At 34.5% G+C, this 25,880-nt stretch overlaps 1 protein-coding gene across 4 annotated transcripts in view; it reads left to right on the top strand.

The window, feature by feature from the left end:
- capt (adenylyl cyclase-associated protein 1) overlaps window positions 1-25,880 on the top strand; it is a 198,449-nt gene that overhangs the window by 167,104 nt on the left and 5,465 nt on the right. For 3 of the 4 annotated variants that reach the window (XM_089648292.1, XM_089648279.1, XM_089648299.1), the window contains 5 exons: window positions 872-1,067; window positions 1,530-1,716; window positions 4,797-4,952; window positions 5,654-5,835; window positions 6,743-6,949. In XM_089648292.1, coding sequence (XP_089504418.1) covers window positions 872-1,067; window positions 1,530-1,716; window positions 4,797-4,952; window positions 5,654-5,835; window positions 6,743-6,949 — 928 coding nt within the window. The remainder of the gene's footprint in view (window positions 1-871; window positions 1,068-1,529; window positions 1,717-4,796; window positions 4,953-5,653; window positions 5,836-6,742; window positions 6,950-25,880) is intronic. The other variant, XM_089648286.1, reaches the window with a different exon arrangement.

Below are 25,880 nucleotides of genomic sequence, written 5' to 3'. Positions count from 1 at the left end.
AATGAGAAAATAACGGATATGATTTGTAAGCAAAGTTAAACTATGATTTAAAATATTCATGAGCAGCAAACTCACTTACGTATTAAAACACTTCGGCCGGGAAAGGTAGTTCTACCCGTTCGGTCGATTGATGCTTAACACCGGGAAGGTAGTTCTACCTTTTGCGCCAGCCTCATTTGAATGGCAGAAATTATTCAATGTTTTTATATGAATATTATATACCAATCTCTTTGTAAATGTCTCAACTATATGTACATAATTATCAAATCATAATGCAAGTCTTCTTTTTATATTTATCTTCGTGCCCTGAGTTTACATCGGTATTTCAACAAAAGGATAGTATATTATTTGTCATTGTAATAATTCAATTTCTGGAATGAGGGTTTTATGACCGTGAAACCCGATTCAAATCTCTATCTCTGTTCTGCCCCACTCAACTCCTATGTGCAAGCGAGCCAGAGATATTGGGCGTATTTAAAGAAAGCAGGTATAGGCAAATACTGATAGGCGGACCGTAATAAACATATTACATACAAGGTTAATTGAGTTGCATTTCAAATAATATTCGATTTTCATTAGTACTTTCGTAGCTTGGGTAAGTTAAGTTACTATGTAGAATTTTTTTAAGTAAAATATTTAAATTATTTTGAAGATATAACGATTTAAACAAATTCGCGCCGGACCTTTATTTTCGTCCGGAGATAGCGTAGCGCCAGCGCAAAAAATACCCACCAGAAATGTGTTGAATAAAGATTAATACGAATATCTATATTGATAATTTTCGATGTACTTTGTTTAGATATCCTAAAATGGTGGGTGTGTACATAACCAGATTTGATTAATACTATCTATCCCTTATTGTTAATTGTAGAGCCCAGCTGCAGTACCTGACGCTGGCGTCGCAGTCAGCCCAGCCGGCTGCTTCGCAGCTTCAAGGCCTCCTGGCGCCCACCAGCAACCAGATCCAGGCCATCCAGGAGTTCCGTGAGAAGCACCGTACCTCCCCGCTCTTCAATCACCTCTCCGCCATCTCCGAGAGCATTCCCGCTCTGGGATGGGTCGCTGTGGTATTAAACCTATTTCTCATTATTAAACTGATTTTGGCAAAGGTTTTAAGGAATAGAAAGGATTTCCTCAGATGTCTGCTTTTGAAAATAAAATCAACTGTCTTTCTAAAAACCTATTTGTGCCTACTTGAATTGATAAATTCATTTATTATATACATTATTAGTCATTACAAGTCCATTATTCTAGCTTTATTCCATTAAGCTTTCTTTATTTAAATTAATATAAACCACCAACCATTGAGACTAATGTGTACGTCTGTACATATTCTCTATTTGAATGTAAATCACGAAAGTCTTGTTGCCATATTCCATACAAGCTCTGAAATTTGAAACTCTTGTCTCTTTTGTTTTAAAGTAAATCACAGAATTCTCGTTGCAATCTTCCATACATGGTCTGAGTTTTGGAACTCTTGTCTTCTTTATTTGAATGTAAATCACGGAATTCTTGTTGTAATCTTGCAGAGCCCGACGCCCGCGCCCTACGTCAAGGAGATGAACGACGCGGGCCAGTTCTACACCAACCGCGTGCTGAAGGACTGGAAAGAGAAGGACAAGAAGCATGTTGAGTGGTGCAAGAGCTGGGTGCAAACCCTCCAGGAGTTGCAGGCTTTTGTCAAGCAGCAGCACACCACTGGACTGGTGTGGTCAGGTAAATTTACATATACACACTCCCAAAGAGTTATTAAGAGTTGTAAGGTTTTTAGTAGTCGTCCTTCTATTCGTAAGGGTTCATGAGAAAACAGAACAGTGACAAAACAGGACATTGAAGAAAAAGAACAAACAACAACCTAACCTAACCTAACCTATTATTTTACCATGTTCTGTTTTGCCACTTCTGTTTTATCCGGTTACAATTTCATCACCGTTCAGGCAAAAGTCACCAAACCACAACACACACTTTTGAGATACTGCAAATTCAAAATCTTAAATATGTCAACCGGCCAGTGGCTGAGTTGATATCGCGTCTGCTTCCCCACCCAGGCGTCGTGAGTTCAATTCCTCGGCTGGCTAAGTTCTCCATCACAACACAAGCAACATTTTAAGCTTACTGTGGCATGTAGTAGGAGATTTTAAAATATTGTAAGGTTATTCGAAACCCGGGAAAAATTACCTTTCTTTAAAAAATAAATAATATTCATTACATTTCCTAAACATTAAAATACCGTTTTAAAGATTTTGTAATGTTAAGTTTTTATCTACCCACATCAAAATAAGATTGTGTCTCTAACATTCAAATTTAGATATCTCAAAACTTGTGCATGAGGGTTGGTGGCTTTTGCCTGAATGGCGACGATTTGTAAGCATGCATACATTGGTTTGTTTCTCTCATACTCTTACTGGAAATCCTGTTCAAACCATCAGATCAAACTGGCACTACCACTGCGATTACATGTAACAGGTGCTTCTTCAAACTTAGAAAAAACTCTACTTTATAAATTAAATTTTTACCTATAATTAAATAAAATACTTTGTTTAATAACCACTTAATTTTCACATCTACCCGTTTCGCTTCAGTTAAGCTTCATCAGGATGTTAATTAAAAGCTAAAAACTAAGACAAAAAATGGGCTTGTATACAGGGTGTATCGGCACGTACCCGACAAACTTTAACCGGCTTTTCCTTAGCACATTTGGAGTAAAAAATGTTATGGGCACTTTGCTGTCCGGTAACATTTTTTTCAATTAAGAAACAAAAAATGATCAAAAAATCCACACTCCGTCACTGTCATTGGCATTGTTTCTCGTGTTCAACAGCTGTTATTAGCAAGTGTGTCAAAAAGCGTGTTCGCTCTTTCATACACACTAAATAATAATAGCTAAAATTGAGACGAATGGTGCCATGCCATTTCGTTGTGATCGTAAAAGCGCGCTAATGTAGGTACGTACGTATATTATTCAACGAAACTCGAATAAAATATTGCCAGGTGGGTTTTCAAACTTTGACAAAGGATAAAACAGTGGTGACATGTGGTGAAAATATGAATAGTAAATTTTTTGTTAAAAAAAAATGTTACCGGACAGTAAAGTGCCCATAACATTTTTTACTCCAAATGTGCTAAGGAATAGCTGGTTAAAATTTGTCAGGTTCGTGCCGATACACCCTGGATAGGAGGACAGAGGGAGACAGAATATAATATAAAAAAGTAAGAGTATATAAAATACAGAGACAAAATATATTTAAAAGTCTACGAAAAAATAAATTTATACCATTTCATCTTGAGAGTCTTAAGCAAATAGTTTTCGGAAAATATATAGTCTTTTTTCAGTTTTATCACAAAATTAACTGATAAACAAAAATTTCAACTGAAAACTAAAGTCTCAGTTTTGTATACGGTTTGGGACATGGAATATATCCTATATTGAAATTCAATTCCAACAAATATTTATTTCAAATTCCTCTTTTTATGTTTTAGAATACAGGTATGCATTGCTATTTTTTCATCTTGTATTGTCTTTTTTCTAGTTATTTCCAATTCACTTTCATTTCTGTTGATGGCACTTTCTCTCAATTAGATCCATACATTTTATGAAACACTTATCATTGCTGACCATTCTAAAAAGGCGTAGTTTTTATGCCAATGTTTTTGAGTGAAATTATTTAAAACTGAATGCCGTAGAAATAAGATCCCCGACGCGATGTGTGGTAAAATTATGTATGATTGTGTGAGAAATGTGGACATCCGCAAAGAGGGCTAAGCTGATGTAAGCGTAAATAGTAAGATTAAGAAAGGGACGCTAGATACAGTAAACGTTAAGTGTAGGTTAATTTTGACGCAAATGTGAATGGTAGCAGAAGTCGGGGACGCCCGAGGAAGACATGTTACGATCAAGTGAATCAGACACTTGAGTCGGGCCATGTAAAGAGTCAGAATAATAGAAGAGTATGTATGAATGTGAACGAGGCAAGGAGTGTGTGCCAAGACTGAGTTTTTTGGCGGTCTGTCCTCTCTGCCTACCCCTGCGGTAAACGGCGTGATGGTTAGTTACTTATTTAAATTTGGTCGTAGATTTTTTTTTACTTTTACACTAATACGTTAAATGTTATATTAACAGGCAAACGTGCTGTATTTGGTTGTTAAAATCTTTTTATTTTAATACATTATGAACTTTAACCCCTAGACTGCCGACAACTGCTATTTTAGTTCTGATAATAATTACTATCTTACAGCGCCCAGCAATGTCTACTTTCAGGTGCTAGCATTTGAATGGTTTTAACACAATATTTCATTATTCTCTTTGAAAGATTGAAGAATTTCTTTTCTTTAATACATATTATAACAATCTCACTATCTGTGTATGTTTTGCTTTTATTAGCGGCTTTGGGATATTTTCAAAATATTGGTTCTTTGTGAAAATTAGTTAACATCATCTTATTAAAAAATAATGCCACGAAAGTCATTCAATCACATTTAGTTCAAATGCTTGATTTTAAATTTTTATTTTTTATTTCTTAGTGTAACATTTTGAAATATTTTTCCCTTTGGAAATGATAGGAAAAAACCAGCTTGAATAATTGAGAGTACCAGAAAAGCTAGTTCTTGAATAATGTTAGTTTAACTTTTAAATTGTAGTATTAATCAGAGCAATTTCAATACTTGAATAACTCAGTAATTATAATATTAATTCATTGTTTCTGATGGCAGTTAGAACTCTGTCCTATCGAGGTGGCATAAACTCTAATTCTTGGTATTAAAGACATGCTAATAGCAATGTGTTGGTTGGTGTTAAGGCAAAGGGTCCTGCCCCCCCCCCCCGCCCGGTGGGATGCCGCCCCCGCCCCCGCCCCCGTGCCTGCCCGAGGTGGACTTTGGGGCGGCCGACAATTCAGGCGAAGAACGCAATGCACTCTTTGCTCAAATCAACCAGGGAGCGGATATCACCAAGAGTGAGTTCTTTTATTCAAATCTTTCCCATTTATTAATTTAAATGTTTTATTAAATTAAGACTGCTTTTTTATTGAAATAAATTATTAAATTCAATTCAATTATTCTCAAACAACACTGACAAATTGTCCTGCTTTTCGCTTCCATTCTTCCAGCTTTCACATACTTTATTAATTATTTTGCACACAAGTAAGCAATCTTTTATAACAAAACCCATTTGTATCACTTTTGCACCCATTGTTATCATCACAGTCATATAATAAAGAAGAAAACTAGAAGTGCCTTCACTCACAGACAAGGCTTTTCTTGTGTTCATGTTTATTCTATGGTCACAGTTTTGTGTTTGACTCAATAATTTCATTTTGTACAAATTCCTTGTAACATTAATCAGTTGATAATCTATATTGAATTCTTCATCTCTAACCTGTTAAAGGTTGGAGCATAAAACAGAAAAATGTTAGTGGAACCTAACATTTTATTAGCCCAAACGACGGTGATTTAGTTTTTCATACATTTTTCAAAGCATTAAAGTCAAAATCGTATCGCAAATTATTCTAATAAAGATCATATTAGAATGCTTGCATGTTCTCCAGAGACCCATCGGCGTTCCACTGGTTAATGACTGCTGAATCCTGTCTAAAAATAAATGTAATAAATGCTAAACGGAGCCAAAAACTGACATGGCTGTTGTGAAAATTTGTAGGTCTGAAGAAGGTGACTTCCGACATGCAGACGCACAAGAACACGACTCTGCGCGAGGGCCCTGCGCCCTTCAAGACCCCCGTGGGAGCCCCCAAGCCCTTCGCCAAGGCCCTTCCCACCCCCGGCTCTGGCCAGATCGAGAAGCCCCCCGTGTTCACCAGGGATGGCAAGAAGTGGCTCATTGTAAGTTGGTTTGGCAATTAAATAATTAAATTAAATATTTTTTGTAACATTAAATTCTCTGTTAGGAATGCAGGACTCATAGAAAATAAATGAAATTTTAATTTTGACAAATTCGTGATACCCCTCTACACATTTGTAGGATTTCAACGATAACAACGCGCCAACTATGGTTACTTTTATTAGAACTCGAATTTGAGCTGAGTGTATAAAAGGTTTAGATCTTGCCGTAAGATTCACCAAAATGCAAATTATACAACTTTAAGAGTCAATGCAACATAATAAAAAAAATATGTCACAAGTAAGTGGAAATAAATCTTTATCATTAGAGTAACCGACTAACCAACGGAAAGTAACACTTGTTTATTTATCAAATAATGACTTAACATCAATATCAGAGTTCATTTCGTTTTGCAAGCTGAATGAATAATTAATCATTGAAGAAGAAGATAATACTAATAAATCTAATGGAAACGTGAACAGAACAAGATGCAGAAAATAAAAAGGTAACTGGGAATTGAACCCAGGATCTCTGTCTTACTGGGACAATCCACTCGGCCATTGTTCCCTAATTTTTTTACGTCATCTTTTTCGATCTCATATTTCAAATTCAGAATTAACCATAATATTATCTTCCAACTAATTTCTCCCATATTTTTGGCTGCTATCTTTTTGAATGAATACAAAGTTCTTATGAATTTATTTGTAACCTAGATAGTGTCTCAGATAAACATATCCGATTTTTTATTTTCTGTGTCTTGTTCTGTTTCGTTTAGATTTATTAGTATTATTTTCTTCAATGATTAATATTACATTGATGGGTATAACCTTCAAAGTTATTCCAATAAAATTGAATGAATGTTTATAAATGAAACCTTTTGACTTATTCTCTGTTTCTATTTGTTTGCAGGAATACCAAAAGGGCAACTCGGGCCTGCTAGTTGAGAACGCCGAGATGAACAATGTGGTGTACATGTTCAAGTGCCGCGACAGTGCGCTCTCGGTGAAGGGCAAGATCAACAGCATTGTGCTGGACTCATGCACCAAGTGCGCCGTGGTCTTCGAGTCGCTGGTCTCCAGCGTCGAGTTCGTCAACTGCCAATCTGTCCAGATGCAGGTTCGTACTTAAATATACAGGATGTTAAGGGAGGTACTTGACTTACTTTAACCAGTGAATCGTGACATTATTTGGAGTACAAAATGTTAATTAAATTTTAATCTCCGGTGACATTTTTGATGTTTTTTTGTCAACACGAAACATAGAAAATCAATAGGAATTGGACAGCTATTGTCGATGTGTGAGAGGTTGGGTGGTTACTCCACTGAGTGACCAGTGACGACATGTGGAAGAATTTATTAAAAATTGTTTTTGAAAAATTCAAAATTCAAAAAAATATGTACTGCACAAAAATACAGAGTACAAAGGGTATAGCTTATAGGTTACATCCTATTTCTTCCAGCTAACCCAACAAATACACATTATATTACATAACACAACAATTAAATGTTAACAAATGTATGTAAATAAAAAAACAGGTACTTAATTTATGTAAGGTATTCATTTAAGGTGTAGTGAAATTTGTTTAAAGGAAATGTTTTTAGTGATGATTTAAATTTAAGTATGTCGGTTATTTGTTTGATGCTACGTGGAAGGTTGTTATATACTTTAATGGCCATGTAGTGTGGTCCTTTTTGAAATATAGTTTTGTTTGCTTTTGGGATTTGTTAAATAACTGTTAGACGGTTATTTACAGACTTGGTGGGAACACAATAATAGAACGCGTGTTCCAATATAATGATTTATTAACAATTAAGTGCGGATTGTCTACGTCTTATCTCTGAGCTGTCGGTTTGGTAAAGAGGGCGAGCAGATGCATCCGTCATCTTTTATACCCCTATCAGTCATCTCGCTCTTACGCATTCAACAAGCAGGCGTACCACCAAAAACCTTTCTTACATCCTCCCCTACTAAAATTGAATGCCCCTATCTATATATATCATACCCTATTACTACATATTTCATTTACAATTTTATTTTATATATTTCATTTACTAAACAATTAACACAACATATTTTTTTTAATAAAATTAACTATCATATGCCGCGTTTCTTTCTGCTTCCCTTCTCTTGTCTCGTCGCCCGTCCACTCCTCCTCCTGGACTGCGAGGTCCTCATCTTGGCCGAAGTCTTCCCTGCCATGGGTTAGACCTGAAACATGGAGAAACAGTATTAGAGTCACTTCTATTACGTAACATACCTGAGAGATTAACTTCATCCATCGACAGTTCCCTAGTGTCAGACGTACCGACTTCCGGCTTATCTCCCTCCTGCCATGAAACATGTAATTTCTTTATCTGGTCTAAATGTCTTTTCCACACCATATTAGACTTGTTAATTTTTATGATATATATTTTTCTACCTTTTTTTTCAACAATAACCCCAGGGACCCATAACCTATTACCCTGAGCTCTGAAATCTCTAGTCATCACTTTCTGACCTATATTCAAATCTGACTTATTTCTACCCTTATATTGTCTTTTCTGATTGACTTGACTCTGAATAACCTTTCTTATTACTTTTTGTTGACGAGTAGAACTTGAAGTATTCGTTCTTTCCTCAACCTTCCTAGGAATCAGAGAGTCAAATACTGTTCTAATTTTTCTTCCCATTAATAATACAGATGGTTCACACCCTGTTGTTGCATGAACGGTATTTCTATAGTCAGTTAAAAAGTTACCTAACTTTTCTTTATAATCTGAAGGAAATCTGTTATTTTTACAAATTTTTTTAAGAAAATTTTTACAGGTTTTAACAGCATTCTCAGCTTGCCCATTGCTACTCGGGTGGTTAACTGGACTAGTAATATGTTTCATACCATTTTTCTTACAAAAATTTTCAAAATCCTCAGAACAAAAACACGTACCATTATCACTAACTAAAGTTGCTGGAAAACCAAATTGTGAAAATAATCTATGAAGTACTTCAACATTTTCTTTTGAAGACAGACTGTTCACTTCCAGACACTCGATCCACTTCGAAGAAGAGTCTATCACAATTAAAAAGTTTTTATTATGTAAGCTACCATGATCAATATGCACCCTGAACCATACTTCAGGTTCATAAGGCCATACTGCTAATGAACTCTTTTGTGATTCTGGTTTAATTTCTAAACAATCTCTACAATTTTCTGTTATTTTCTCCAAATCTAGATTAATTTTTGGCCACCAGACAAAGCTTTTCGCAATGCCTTTAGTCTTAAAAACCCCTAAATGAGATCTGTGTAACATCTTTAACCCTTTCGTCCCGGAAAGAAAAAAATCACATTGGATCCGAAGCGGGGTCACTCAGTCCCCCAATTTGTTTTGCTTATTAAAAGGTGTTAATGACATAATTCGATGAAATTTGTTTTGGTTATAATTAGAGGGAAGTATATATTACATATTTCAGTAGTCATTATCAAAATCGTTTCATAAATAAAGTCATAATTAATGTTCTAATGAATTTAGACCATAACGCATATGTTTTCAAAGAAAACGGAGAAGGCGGGTACGTAGCAAGCATCGCGCCTCGTTTCCGAATCTCGACTGCCGATTGGCGATTAAGCGTCGACGTGGGTGGCTAGTTTCTTGCATAGGGTGGTCTGTAAATGATGGATATGTATTTTTTACTTTTATAGTTTATGAAAACTACTACGTACTACTAAACTAGGTACGGATGTTAAATATTTTGAAACAAATGTTGTATGTTGATATTTAATGTAGGTATTAAATTATTTTATTTCTACAATTATTCTTATTATTATTATGTATCTTTTCTCGGGAGATTTTTCAATGTGGATGAGTGTTTCAAGCTAATAATTATTGCTTATAAATAAATGTTACCCTTTGTGCTATGAAAAAAAATTCTTGTCTTAAACATTAGTTTACAAAAAAAAAAATAATTAATATCTTATTTCTGATTGTTTTTATTATAATTTCATTTAGAGTATCATCTAGCATCGTGCCGCAGTTAACCTGTAATCATAAATGATGCGTTTGCTTGAATAGGTATATATTGAGTTTATAGTTTTTCACTGATCCATTTATGTAGGTATGTTTTACATTTTTAACGGTGAATGGTTTTGTTTTGTAATGTTTTATCAAATAAAATTGTAAAAAATAAGGTATTTTTAATAACTTCAAATTGTTAAAAATAAGGTATTTTTAAAGTATTGAAATCCAATCTTGAAATAAATATTTTTTTATTGTAGCCTGAGAATTCCCCGTTTTTGATAAACAATATTTATGAGAGATCTGGAAACGGTATTTATAAACTCGTAATAGGATACATATGAGAAACCGGAGAATTTCTCTCTTTTTCTTAGTAATGACGGCCCCCATGGTCAAATGGTTGAGATTCTGGGTCGCGGGTTCAAAATCCCAGCAAGCGCAAATTAATTCAATAATTATGTGATATTTCATAAATAATTCATAAAATATAATGCATTTAATATAATATATTTTCCGCACGGCCAAGGATGGGAAATGCGTTCAGTATTGCCCTGAACAAAAACCACCATTTAGAATAGAAACGTCATCATACTAGGAGGCTATCTCTTTTATGGTGACCATTTATAGGGATTGATTAAATAAACTGAAAATTGCAAAATTATAATAGAAAATAGAAAAAGACATTCGTAATATAAAACATAATTTTAATATAATTTTAAAATATCTTACACACATAATATCGTAGTAAAATGAAGAAATTTACAAAAAGACAAAAAACACACCTCAAAATATTATATTTTTACAAAAATACACCTCAACATTTTGGAAACACATAAGGTAGGTACCTACTTTATAATAAATGAGTTTTATGAAACAAACATTAGATATTAGCAAAAATTATTACACATATAGTATAATGAACATACCTATTACTGGTAAACAAGACATGTCGATCATCCAGTTGATTAGTCAGACATCTCTAAATACAAAGTTTTGAGATAATGAGGAAAGCAATGTTCGAATGCTCGCCATAAACCAAATATTATTTACATGTGTCTGTATTTTATAAATTAAATATGCTATAAAAAAATAACACCGGGAAGTATAACGGTTCGGTACATTAGTACGACATTTTTAAATTTTCTACAAATAACCCAGAAAACATATATTTTGTTTGTTTTTTCATTTTACATATAACTGTATACTCAACTCAAATTCCGATTCTTCGGAGATGTCTGACTAATCAACTGGACGATCGTTATATTTACATATTATACACAAATCGCGTGATGAAAATCACAACTTGAAATGTAAGATATTTACTCTTTATCGTATTATTACAAAGAATTTTTTTTCTTGAGCAAGTGGAATGTAACATATACACACGGCACGAGTTCCCAAAATTGAAGATGAAATAAACGAAAATTATAACCTAGCTAGAAGACAATAACTTTTTAAATAAAAATTCACAATTTAGAAAAACACACACAACACGATGAAAGTTAAACCCAAACAACATGGAATAAAATCAGCATTATTAAATAGCGAATAATTCTGTCAGCTATTAATTTTGGTACATACATATCCCAAACTTTAATTTATTGGTAAATCGAATAAATATACTCCAGAATAAATTGTATGAAAAAATGAAATGCAAAGTGATTACCAAGAAATAATCTAATCTAAAATTGGGATCATATTTATAAAAGAAGACAAAACAAAAACAAGCTGACGTTAACAACACAATTTTTGCGTAATTTGATGGAAAAACATAAAATATAATGTTATAAGAAGGTACAGTAACTATTGGATATTATGTCCGGTTTTTGACAACATTTCACTTGTAAGATATTATAGCGTAATGACTCCTGGATATATACTTATTGCACAAGACTGCAAAAGTGAACTAGATGTTCTGGAAAACATTGTAAAATTGATATCAAGTTATCAATAAACAATCGCATAAATTAACAATTTCCAAATGACCACTATGCTTTGAGCAATTGAAACCTTTATACATAAATTTAAATGGAAAATGAGAAAAGTGCACCACGTCTAAAACAGTAGAGGGACTTCTTATAAAAAAGTGATAAACAGAGAAATGATTAAAAGCACAAAAGATATGGTCGAAAAATGTTTGTTTTCTTATAGAAAAATATGTTGTTCATTTACCAAATGTTAGTAAGTGACTACATGCACTATCATGAATGCTTTAATTATTTAAAATACACGTAATTTATTATTAAAAACTATAATATTAATATGAAATAAACAAAACGGATTTTTATGCAAAATATTTTCCAACGTGATCATTTTAAAAATGAAACAATTCGACTGAGAATACACCAAGATAACACAAACAACCAGTACACTAATTGAGTTTGTGTAATCAAATGAACGTGAACAAATTCTAAAATACTAGACAAACCTAAAATTGCAGATCATGGCACCATTAGTATAGTGATGACTTGAAAAGAAACAGCAAAAATACTAGAAAAAGTGAATAATAGAAGAAATTTCTAAAGGTCGGATATGCTTATTACAAAAATGACAGATTGTTTGTTAATTTTAAAGTTCTATGAAATTTCTATTCAAGTTCTGTTATGATATCAGTATAGGCCAGGTACTTCACAGAACTGAAATAATATCGGAACTTGAATAGAACTTTCGCAGAACCTGAAAATTAACATCAAAATTTGATGAATTGTTTAAAATCTGTCAAAAGATCCGTCCTAAGCAACTTTTATTATTTTAACAACATTCATTATTGGCAATGTCCTTGATAGTTTTACAGTTAGTACAAAAATTTTCTTGGACCCTGTGCAGAACACAAATAGATTTCCTGCAAGTATAACAACACAGCTTAGTTTTTCTATCAATGTTGCGCGGGCAAAGATAACACCGTCTTCGTATTGCCTTGGTAGGTAAAACTTGTACTTCATTTAATACAATATCGTCGCTTGTGCTCGGCATAACTTTTTCAAATAATTCGAAGCCGTATTGCTGCGCTTTGTGAAATTTTACACCGCTTTCTTTTCTACTTTTAATGTTGTTTTTCACTAAGTCCATGGCCAACTCCCTGATAAAGATTTTTCGTCTGCTTCGGTCATTTGAATGCCATTCTGGATATTTAGTGATCCAAATAACATAAGCATTCAAGGCAGCCATATCTAAAATCTCCATGAAAATACGAAATGGCCACCTTCTTGTCGACCTAACGCAGGAATATTCCCTTGTCATTTTGTCCCCGGTGTCTACAGCCCCCTTTGTTGAGTTGTAATGTAATATTATATCTGGCTTTTTTGACTCTGACGCTGATGAAATTTTGTCGTCGTGGAATTCGGTTGAAAGAAGAGCCACTGCACTCTTCTTTTTCGGCACATAAGAAACAATTGTAAGTGCATCGGTAAAACCAAAAAGGCTTGTATGTAATTCCCTTTGCGGAGAAGGTAAAAATTCTTTTGGAATTTCTCTTTTATTCGACCTCAATGTACCAGTCAGCGTCAAATTATTATCCAATAATTTATTGGCAAGAGGTATTGACGTGAAAAAGTTGTCTGTCGTAACACCTCTTCCAGAACCGTAATATGGTGCTACTAAGTCAGTTACGACTCGTAACCCCTGATTTACTTCTCGGGCATTGCCAATTTTGCCCGTGTATACTTGAGTATTTAAAATATAGGCTGTTTTGGCATCAGCTGCCACCCATATTTTAATTCCGTATCGTCCAGGTTTGCTTTTCATGTATACACGGAAAGGACATGATCCCCGGTACGTCGCCAAACGTTCGTCTACGGTGATGTGGGAATCCGGGGAGTAATTTCTAGTGCAAGCTGCGTTAAAATTTTCATAAATTGATTTTATCGCCTCCAGTTTTGTCCCACTTTGTGCGATTCTTTCGTGCCTAGTCACTCTATCATCAAATCGTAGAGTACTAAATAAGAATGCAAATCTATCTCTAGACATAGCTGCTGTATAAAAAAATTGCCTAAATAGATCATTCGTTGTCCACAACTCTTTCAACTGCATCTTTCTGCAACGGTTTCTCCCAGCAGCAAGCAATATGCCGATAAAGGATTTAATTTCATCCGTAGAAATTGATGCATCATCGGCTGTGCCCTTGTTTTCCCTCACACAAAAACGTTGGGTTTCAGTAACTATTTCTTTGAGAATATCGTCAGTAATAAACAATGAAAATGCGTCTCCAATAGATGAAATATTTTTGCTTTCATTTGTCAGGCCAGGACGAGAGTAAACAATATTGTGTTGCCTACTACGGGATTGTGTCGGAGGAACGGAACTCCACTTAAATCCAGATTTGGAAGTAAAAGATTTTTCTTCCGTTTCATCAGTAATCTTTTCGGCATCTTCGTCAGAGGTGTCGGATTCACTTTCAGAAGAACTTTCAAAAGAAACATGATCTTCAATGTCCGATGTGTTTTGAATGTTTTCAAATTCAAAATCACTGTTTGACTCATCACTACCAGAGTCTTTCTCTAATAACGCTCGCACCTGCTCAGCGTTTAAAAATTTTTTGGGCATTTTTTTAGAATTGTGTAAATTTAAAAAGTAAGTAGGTAAACTTGATATCGTAACTGAATCTGCAATCAGAGCCTGCAATCTGTAATCAGAAAAAAGTAATTATGTAGCATCAACCCACTTACTTTTCAATAATAACTAACTAAATATCTAATCATCACGTCGTTTCCCGCAGGGGTACCTAGGCAGAGAGGACAGACCGCCAAAAACTCGGTCTTGGTACACACTCTTTGCCTCATTCACATTCATATATCGTCTCATATATATATATATATATATATGAGACGATATATGAATATATATATACAGTCAAACTTGGTTATAGCGAGCACAAAAAACTAAATTTTCTCCTTAGAGCGATTACTCGTTTTATCCAAAATAGGTTTTCTAAAAGTCGTAAGTACCTACCTACCTGCCCCTACTATTAATATATGTGTAGTGTATTAGAAAACAACACTTTTATTCATAAAATTTATAATCAATGATTGTTTTTAATTTTTCGTTTTCCCGCTCCACAATTCCTTTCTCAAAACAATCAACACATTATAACTACCTTCACCTGGTTCGAGGCTTCCAAGAAAAATAACATTAAATTGCCAGTCGTAATATAATCAATAGCATGGGCATATTGTAATTTTACTCATTGCACTTACATCAGCCTTGCATTCTTTGCAGATTTCCACATTTCTCATACGATCAAATATGGTTTTACCACACATACTCCTCAGGGATCTCATATCAACAGCATTCAGTCTACTTTCATCATCATCATCTGCCAGTTCCATGCCTCACTGCCATACATCAGGGTAGGTACAAGCATTCCACTGTGGACTACTAGCTTCGCTTCTTTAGACAGCTTTTTGTTGGCGCCAACGGAATTCAGTCCTCCATTAATGGAGTTACCTGCATTTACCCATCTTTCAATATCTCTATCAGCCTTCCCATCTGAGATTGATATTCTCAAAATATCTCAAATCGAAAATTTATGCATCCAAAAAATAACCATGGGTGCCTTCCGTTGATTATGTGTTTACATTTTTATGTTTTTAATGATCTATCAAATAACGAAGATAAAATAAAATAAATAACAAAAACATCTTGAAATTATTATTTCACATAAAGAAAAGAATTAAATGATACCTTTTTGTTAATTATAATTAATGTAAGACTAAATTTAACGCTTCTTGAGGTGAATTTTCACAAAAACGGCGCTATTTAAATCATATGGTCATATTCTAATGCGTGAAAAACTAGTAGGTACTATTAGTACTACTAGTAGTACGATTATTCTATAAATTGTATGGTTTGAGCAATGGAATACATAATGTTTACATGAAAATAAATTTAGAATTAATATAATAATTTTTATCATAAAATAAAAGAATATGGGAACCAAATGAACATTTTGAGTAAAAGCGCAAAAACAAGCTGCAATAATATGCAGTTATAATAATAATACACCGAGAAATTTTGACACTGATACCATCAATAAAAGCAAACTATTAAAATGCAATATTTTAATATTGTGGAGAATAAATAATGTTTATGAATGTAAGTAAGTCCAAAGTCATGGTATTTGAAAGAGAGAGTATGAAAACAGTGTGCAATATAGTTGTGAATGATGAATACTTGGAGCAAGTGGATGAGTTTGTGTATTTGGGAAGTATGTTTACGAGAGATGGGAAGGCTGATAGGGATATTGAAAGAAGGGTGAATGCAGGTAACTCCATAAATGGTGGGTTAAATGCCGTAGGCGCCAACAAAAAGCTGTCCAAAGAAGCAAAGCTGGCAGTCCACAATGGAGTGCTGGTACCTACCCTGATGTATGGCAGTGAAGCATGGAACTGGCAGAGGAAGGATGAAAGTAGGCTGAATGCTGTAGAGATGAGATCCCTGAGGCGTACGTGTGGTAAAACCATGTATGATCGTGTGAGTAATGTGGATATCCGCAAAGAATGCAAGGCTGATGTGAGCGTAATGAGTAAAATTAAGAAAGGGACCCTCAGATGGTTTGGGCATGTAGAGCGAATGAATGAAGAAAGGAGCGTAAGGAGAATATATGACGCAAGTGTGAATGGTGTAAGAAGTAGGGGACGCCCGAGGAAGACATGGCACGATCAAGTGAATCAGATACTTGAGTCGGGTCATGTCAAGAGTCAGAAAAATAGAAGAGTATGTATGAGACGATGTATGAATGTGAATGAGGCAAAGAGTGTGTGCCAAGACCGAGTTGTTTGGCGGTCCGTCCTCTCTGCCTACCCCTGCGGGGAAACGGCGTGATGGTTAGTTAGTTAGTTAACACCCCTGAAACATATACTTTTATACGCCATTGCATAAGATAAATGTACTTACCAATCTGAAGACGCCCGTAGCACTGTGAAACTGGTCCGTTCCCAAAGAGAATTATTTAACACCAAAACACAAGTTAGCAATAACCGAAAACACTATTTATTCGCTGCAGTCTTCAATCATACTGTACTTTAAACTTTTGAGCAAGTTCTATCTTCCAAATTCCAACAAATTTAAAAAAATAATTGTCTCTTTCTGGTCTATTTGTATTTCATACGACAAACAGAGACGGATGCAATTTTAATTGTGTTCCTAAAATGTGTTGCTCATAGAATGTATAAGGACACCTGCGCCGGATGTTACCCAGACGAAATGGTCTGGGACCGCCAAGTGAATATCTTAGTATTTCAAAAGGACATATGAGAAGCGCTGTGTCACCGATTCGGATTAAGTCCTTTTCATTAATAACTAAGAAATTACTTACTATCCCTTAAAAATTGTCCAGTTACCGCCTCTCCCATTTCAATTCCGGTCAATCATTAGGTAAAGCAAAATGGTAAAGTGATAATAAGAATACTAGCGTGACTCAATTATAACGGTGTAGCCCTTTTTATTACAATGCAAAATTTATCTTTCGGCTACCGGCTTCGGCAGGATCTTCGTCCAGTTCGTGGAAACGTTTATAAAGTCCCGCCCCGTAAAAAATATTCTATCAGATTTAGATGTAATTTATTTAATATCTTAAAAAGTAGTAATGCGATATAAATTTTTTAAATGCAGATCGATAGCTGAATAGTTTTTCTAAGATTACCTAAATTATTTGTTATATGGTGTAAAAAACCATCTAGATACAGCTTAAAACTCTAGTTAGTGTAGAATTATAACCCCGGTCCGGGGTGGAAGTGTTAAAACTTCTTGTCTTAAAGACTCAGGAATAACAACTCTATGTTGATATAAAATACACCCATTTATCAATGACAATTCCAACCTTTTTTCCCAAAAAACTCTAATAAAATTAACATTTTGTGCCTTTTTTACTGATGCTGGCCAACCCTCGATAAGAAATTGTTTTACTTGATTTAAAATTTCGTCCTTTTCGGTCTCACTTCTTATCACGTCTAAAGACAAATTAAACCCGTTATTTTCAAAATAATTAATGTAACCAGACTCTATATTATCTTCACAGCTAACCTTTTCAATTGGACACCTGCTCAGAAAGTCTGAACAATTATTTTTCGACTTTACGTATTCAATCGTAAAATTGAACGATCCTAACATAACTGCATAACGCTGTAATCTTGACGCCGCAATCTTAGGAATTTCTCTATTCTGACCGAAAATTCTGACCAAAGGCTGGTTATCTACAGCTAAAATAAATTCTCTGCCATACAAATATTGATAAAACTTCTTAATCCCAAAAATTATAGCTGTTGCTTCAATATCCAAAATCGAATAATTTTTTTCCGCTTTATTTAAAGTTCTGCTTGCGAACCCTATTGGTCTTTCTACGCCGTTTTTAAATACATGGATTAACGTTGCTCCGATCCCATTCAAACTTCCATCCGTGACAAGTTTCACAGGAATATTCTCGTCGAAATGCGTTAAAATCCTATCCGAAGTTAATATTTTTTTTATTATCGCAAAACTGTTTTCTTGTTCTGTATCCCATTGAAACTTAACATCTTTTTTAAGTAAATCGTATAATGGTGACAATATATCTGCCATGTTTGGAATAAAATTACGATAATAACTAACCATACCTAACAAACTTCTCAATTTATTTAAATCACTAGGCGCTGACGCGTTTAAAATGGCTTCTTTATTCCGCTGACACGGTTGAATCCCTTGCTCACTTATTTTATAACCTAAAAATTCAATAACTTTTAAATTGAATTCACACTTTTCACTATTCACCGTTAAATTACAACTTTTTAACCTATCTAAAACGAGACACACGTTTTTTTCTAAGTCGACTTCATCTTTTCCTATAACAATAATATCATCCAAGTAGAACGTCATGTTCCGTAATCCTGATAAACAATTTGCCATTGCTTTAGCAAAAACTGCTGGCGCTGGTGCTAACCCAAACACTAAACGTTTATATTGAAACAATCCCAAGTGGGTATTTATTGTTGTGAAACGTCTACACTCCTTTTTCAAAACAAACTGATTATATGCGGATTTTAAATCAATTTTAGCAAAAACCTTGCCTCCATTCACTTTGGTTAATAATTCCTCAATTCTAGGTAACGGATACTTGTCAATTAATAACTGATTATTCACTGTAGATTTATAATCACCACATAATCTAATGCTACCATCTTTCTTAATCACAGGTACGATTGGACTCGCGAAATCACTATACTGAACTTGTTCTATAATACCGTTAGAAAGTAAATTACTTAATTCTTTTTCAACTTTATCCTTCAAAGCAAACGGCATTATTCTGTGATTACGAAATATCGGTACAGCACAATCTTTTAAGGTTAAATTCACTTCGTACTTGTTAAACTTTCCTATTTTATCCGTAAAAACTTCTGGAAATTTTTTCACTAATCGCTCTTTTAATGTATTCTGTTTTACACAATTAACGATCCCCGTTATCCCCACGTTAAAGAGATTCATGAAATCACGTCCTAAAATCGAAAGTGACGAACTACGCACGACAATAATTTTTAGTCGGTGTTGTAGTCCATTATACTCTAGTATCGGTGTGAAAGTACCTACCACACCAATGAGCGTATTGTCAAAACTCCGTAAGCTCACGTTTTCGTGCAATAACTCAATACTGCTGAATTTATTGAGATAACATTCTTCCGGAATTACGCTACAAGATGCTCCAGAATCTACCATGAATTTATTATTTATTCCGTCGAGTGAAACTTCTATATAATATGGCTCAATACTTAGTACATCACCAACCATTCCATCCGATAACAAAATATTCACGTTTTTACGTGTTGTCACCTGTTTACACTGTTTTGCTAAATGACCTTTAGTACCACAAATTTTACATACATAATTTTTGAATCTACATTCTACCGCCGTGTGATTATTATAACCACAAACCGTACACTTACGCTTTGTAACATGATGAATCGGCGAACGAGCCCGATTACAGCTACTGCTTCGCTTGAAACTATATTCATCTCTCTTTTTCACATGCGTATTAGGTGAGACACGACCTCCGCCGACTGTTAAATTAGCTAAAACTCTGTTATCAGCTGATTGAGATTGGGTTGATGCTACAAGTTCAATACACTCTGCTACTTGCACACATTTTTCGAAAGTATATGATTCACTATCGAGAAATAATTTTTCTCTAATCTTACCGGGTTTACAACCTAATACAAAGAAATCTCTTAATTTCTCTGATAAACTATTCCCGAATTTGCAATTGCTAGAAAGAGATTTTAAACGAACAGCAAAATCGCGAACTGATTCGTCATTCCTTTGTTTAGCTGAATAGAACTGTGACCTTTCTTCAAAGAAACATTTTGTCGTACAACAATATTCATTGAGCTTAGATATTAAATCTTTTAAATCAACCTCTGTTACTTTTTTTGGAATACACAAATTTACCAGTAAAGAAAAACAATCATCTTGCAAAGCATTTAGGAAAATAGCTCTTTTTTTAACATCCGATGCGTACTTTTCATCATTCACAAGGAGGTACTGCTCGAGACGGACCTTGAAGTTCTCCCAGTTACCGTCACGCAAACTGAAGGACCCCAATCCTGACTCCATGCTTCCTCTACCCAGAAGGTACCCACAAGACAAGAAAAGAAAAACAGAAAAAAACTTCCCAAAGATTTCTCCGCTCTCCAATCTGCTCCTTGGACCCTCTCAGGAAACCGCTCCTTGACCCTTGTTGCTGGATGGCTCTTCCCAGACCGCTCTGAGACCTGGCAACACCGATCCTTGACCCTGGTGCTGCTGATGGCTGCCCCCAGACCACTCTTGTGGCCCGGACCCCTCCGATCCTTTGACCCTTGGAGATGCTGCCGCTTGACGCCCTGGACCCTTCCGTGCTTCCCCCTTCCGAGAAGCTGGTTGGCTCCAGTGGCTTCTTCTTCTTCTTCACTCCTTTCAGTGAAGAAAACAATATTTTCGGTCCGGCCTTTTTTACCGACCCGAATAATATGTTGCAATCCGAACTTTTCGATAATATCGCGTATTTCCTTGAGCGAAATCTCGCGCGTTGATTCTTTTAATCAATGTTTTACTGATTTCCGTAGGCTGCGCCACTGTTAAATAACTGTTAGACGGTTATTTACAGACTTGGTGGGAACACAATAATAGAACGCGTGTTCCAATATAATGATTTATTAACAATTAAGTGCGGATTGTCTACGTCTTATCTCTGAGCTGTCGGTTTGGTAAAGAGGGCGAGCAGATGCATCCGTCATCTTTTATACCCCTATCAGTCATCTCGCTCTTACGCATTCAACAAGCAGGCGTACCACCAAAAACCTTTCTTACAGGATTAATAAGTTTTCTGTGAACCTTGTAGCGTGTTTATTAGCGTGTGTCGCTCCCCATAGAGAGAAAAAAAATTGCCTTATTTTTAAACGCCTGGGGTCTCAAAAGTTGCGTGTGATCTGTAGCTATTCGAAAACGTAAAAATAAATGAAATTGGTGTTCACTATTAGCTCGCTAAAATGGCCGGAAGTTTTGAAAAAAATTTGATTTCGTGATTTGGGAAAAAATAAAACAATGGGTCCATATTTTATATTTTGTAGCACACTTAATTTTATTTCCATAACTGCAGTACAAAGAACGAAAAATAAATATTTTTTTAAACATATGTGATGTGTTGGTTAAAAATATAAAAGGGAAAAATAACACTTTTTATGGTTAAATTCAAGATACTAAACAATAACGTACAACAACATTTTTGACCAAAATACAACGAACAAAAAATAATGGATGCTCAAAATTGAATGATAACATATTGTTAAAACAGTAATTAGGTACTTAAAATCTTGCTTTGAATTAAAATTTGGCATTATGTTTCTTGAAAGTTGCTTGGCGTGAATATAACCTTTTCTAGCATTGTAACCAGCAACAGAAGACGCCTCTGTGGTCAACTTCACACACCTTTCCACTGATTGTGTGTGGCAAGGAAATTTAGGAAAATCGAACCTTTTTACATTTCCTTCATCACACAATTTAAGTAATTCGTCCGTTTTTACGTTGGTCAGGAGTGGAGGTTCTGTCAGAATTAAATCTGTGGCCTGCCAGTCAATTTATTCTATGTAGCTATTGCAGTTTAAATTAATTTTTGGAATTATGAACTCTCTCACTCATGAAGTTTGAAGGGCCCTATATTTAATGATCCTTCTACATCCTAGCTCCCTTATACATTTATTGTCATCGGTTAACATTGATAGAATAATGTTTTCCGGGTGTGCAAAATATGCGTTCCTCTGAATCACGGGGTCGACAATAGCTTTCAATTCTCCTGAAAGATATCTGGAAATGCTAACCATTTTCCAGAGATTACGGGCTCCATCTATCTAAGACCTATTGCACTTTATGGTAAACCATGTTGGAGCATAAACTCTCACAATAAAGGTGGCCAATATCTGCAAATTTTCTGTTGAGTTTTCCGTTGCAACATATAGCCGTAATATTCTGTTTGCAGTTGTTAGCCACCTGGCATGAGACATTTTCCCTGGTTGTTTCCTTGCCAAATCTACAGTTATCATACCTTTTGACACAGCCAGACATATATTATATAAATAATTTTGGTCCGTGCTTAATTTTTCTGTTATATTTTCCGGTATGGATGATTGAATGGGAACAAACCGAATAATTTTAACGTTCTCACAATTTTTTAAGTTTCTTCCGATTGGTCCCGAGAAAGCTACAGGTCCGCTAGTCGGTCCATCTAATGAAGATAGCAGATGTCGTAATGATAGTTCATTGGCGTGCAGCTGGCAGATAAGCCATTGCAATGGCTTTCCAAGTCTCTGTTCCATTCTTGAAATGATTCCATTTTTCCGGCCAGTGTTTGTATTTGTTCCGTCACAACGAACTGCAACAATTTTCTCCATTTGACGATTTTCCTCTTCCAAAAGAGAACATATGGCATTAGCAGTACCAGATGATGGCGTAGCGTGTCCGAGATACACTGATCCTGGCTCCTGCACAAGCGTTATGTGTCAACTTTTATTCGTCGATAAAATTTTCTTCCTTTCTTGATAATAAACATTGCTTTGTCCTTGCGCCCATCTAAAAATAAACCTTCGATATTTGTCAATTTACGGCTATTTAATAACATATCTCTAGTTTGCTTTCTAGCTCTTCATAATCTACTATGATCTATAACGAAAGATGGACCAGCTTCATTTACATCTTTTAAAACCGCAGAAGCAATGGCAGCTGCTGCTCTGTGTGATACGCCGTATCGATCACAAATTTGAGATAACTTCGTCAAGGGATTCTTCATCTTCGAATATTGTATATTTCGAGGAGATAATGTATCATGAGCCACTGCAGATTTATGATCATCACTTAGCGCTGGTTCCTCATCAGAATCTGAAAAACTGTTGGAAAGAAGCGGAAGAAGAGTAGATGGTTTTTCTAAAGGTCGTGACTTATTCGGATTTACAATCCTTTGCGCCCTTGTATATTTTTTACGAAGTTTTTGCGTAGTGTTGAAATCGATATTTCCCATAATCAATTATCTTTGACTACGTTGATAAATCCAATAATTGAAAATTAAAGCAAACTAAATGGCAATGGAAAACGTTTTAGTGGATTTTTATCATTTTTTTGTTAATTTCGGTATTCTTGTAGATTTACTTGCATTAATAAAATTTATTTTTTTATTTAATTTTTGTCAACTATACGCAGTTTTTAATAATAAACAAACGTTAAAAGGTAAAATTATTGTGAAGAAAATATTAATTACCATTATTTAAAAATACATGTTTTAGGTTTTTTTTCTGTTTTTCAATGCATTTTAGCGAGCTAATAACCATTTTTAAAAAAATAATTTTAAATGTAGTTCTCATTTTCTTTGTAAGACGCAACTTTTGAGACATCAGGCGTTTCTGAATTCAAAAGTTGAAATAATTGACACACCCTAGTGTTTATGTGTTGAGTTTTTACGTGGGAACTTTTCTGGAGATGATCGAACTAACAGGTATAACTCCATTATATATATGTCCGTAAAAAAAGAAATATTGAAAATAATAAAAAAATAAATTGTTGAAAAAAAACATCAAAAAGTCACCGGAGACCAAAATTTAACTGTCATTTTTTACTCCAAATAATGGCAGGAATCACTGGTTGCAATAAGTCAAGTAGTCCATTAACCCCCTGAACATATATCTCTCTATGTGAATCTATTGCTTTGCAGGAGGGAGTTTACAAGTGTATTTCATAAACTATCCCCAACGGTCTATTTAAAAAAATGATGTGGTATTCCTTTGTAATTATTATGATTAAACGTTAACAGCCGTACTAATAAAAAGGACACTTCCAAACTGTTAAATGGAGTTTAGTTATGCATTGAACAAAGACTGTACAAGCTCTGTTTTGAATTGTTACTAATAAAAAATGTCTAACTGTGCTGCGAAAGAACATTCAATGTCATATTTTGGCAGACTGATGCATGAGATTCCCGTCTTGAAAAAGTGAGGTTATTTCTGACATATTATTTTTTTATTTGACTGTTACCGCGTGAATTTTATGAGAATTCTATGAAAGTGATGTTTTTTAATAACATACATGCCTTAAGCGCAGGTGAATATAAACCCAAGAAATCAATGTTTATAATTTGCGAATGATGAATTCAAAATATGTTTTTTTTGGTCACTTTCTGGGAATTCCAAGTAAATTTATTGTAATTTTTTTTACGTAAAAACGAGATAAAAAGTGAAATGACCGTTCTCTTGCAGGTTTCCTAAATAAAAGGAATGTGTTTTCTAAATTTTTTGACATTTGGAGTAAAAATATATGCTGTTTTTTTTTTTTCAATGTTTTGTTTGAAATTAAAATATTTAAAATACATACTATCCATAAGATTAGTCAATCTTAGGACGGGTTGTTTCGGAGAATTTGAACAATTCATCCAATTTCAACGATCATTTTAAAGTTCAGTGAAAGATTTTTTCAAGTTCTCTTTTTATTTCAGTTTTGTCAAGCAACTAACCTACAATGATATAATAACAGAACTTGAATATGACTTTCACAGAACCCGAAAATGAACTTTGAAATTTGATGAATTGTTCAAATTCTCCGAAACAACCCGTCCTTAGTGTATTAGTAAGGTTTTTACAAACATAGTTGCTTAGTAACCCTTGATGTGATTCAGAAATCTCGAGGTGATTTTTCACGATTACGGCGATTTATAAGTCAGCCAAATATTATTACATATTAATAAAGTTTATAAAATGTACACCACTGTAAGAATTTAGTAACCCTGATTTGTTTGAGATTTTCATGGCTAAAAGTTTTATAGTGTAGCTCCTTCTTTAGCCAACGTTTCCAACAGCATTTCTCCATCATCAGGACATGAATCACTATAATTAGTTACCCTTATTTATTTTTGACCGAACAAGTTTTATCTGCTAATTATGTAGTAGTATGTACTGGAAATGTTTGCATTCATTCACTTAATTATTATGTAACCCACCTCTAAAAAAGGTATACTTACACTTCATGCGGGCGAAAACAAGGGTCCCATTTGAGAAAATGGATTTTGAATTGTTCTCATGAAATTAAAGCCTACTTTTGCAATACGACTTAATAAACTGAAGTTAAAGTCAGTGTTGGGCCTTTTAGTGATGTTTTCTGTGTAACAATGTATGTATTTTTATTACGTAACTATTTTTTTTTTCTTTCATTTTTGCACAAATCATTATAAAAAAAACAAAAACTCCAGCTTCGCATTCTAAATGTTTAACCGTTTGATTGCCAATCGTCGACTTTCGTCGATTCGTGTTTTAACGAAGATTGCCGATCGTCGATTTCCGTCGATTGCGTCAGTCGTGTTCTGATTCGCGCGTACGTCGGGTGTGGTGCTGCGGCGTTGGTAAATATTATTCTAATATTATCTTAATAGTTGTAAGATCGTAGTAAACCGTTTAAATTTCAGATTCATTTATTATTTTTTTTATTTTAGTTAATTGAAAAAATATAACGTCGAGGGCGTCCTCTGAAATGTCTGACAGCGGGAGCGACGATTTCCACTCCTCTAATTCAAGTTCGAGTAAGAG

Source organism: Hesperophylax consimilis, chromosome 3 (genome assembly GCF_061612785.1).
Source record: "Hesperophylax consimilis isolate HC1 chromosome 3, BYU_Hcon_1.0, whole genome shotgun sequence".
Taxonomy (NCBI): domain Eukaryota; kingdom Metazoa; phylum Arthropoda; class Insecta; order Trichoptera; family Limnephilidae; genus Hesperophylax; species Hesperophylax consimilis.
This window is presented reverse-complemented; position numbering and strand designations above follow the sequence as displayed.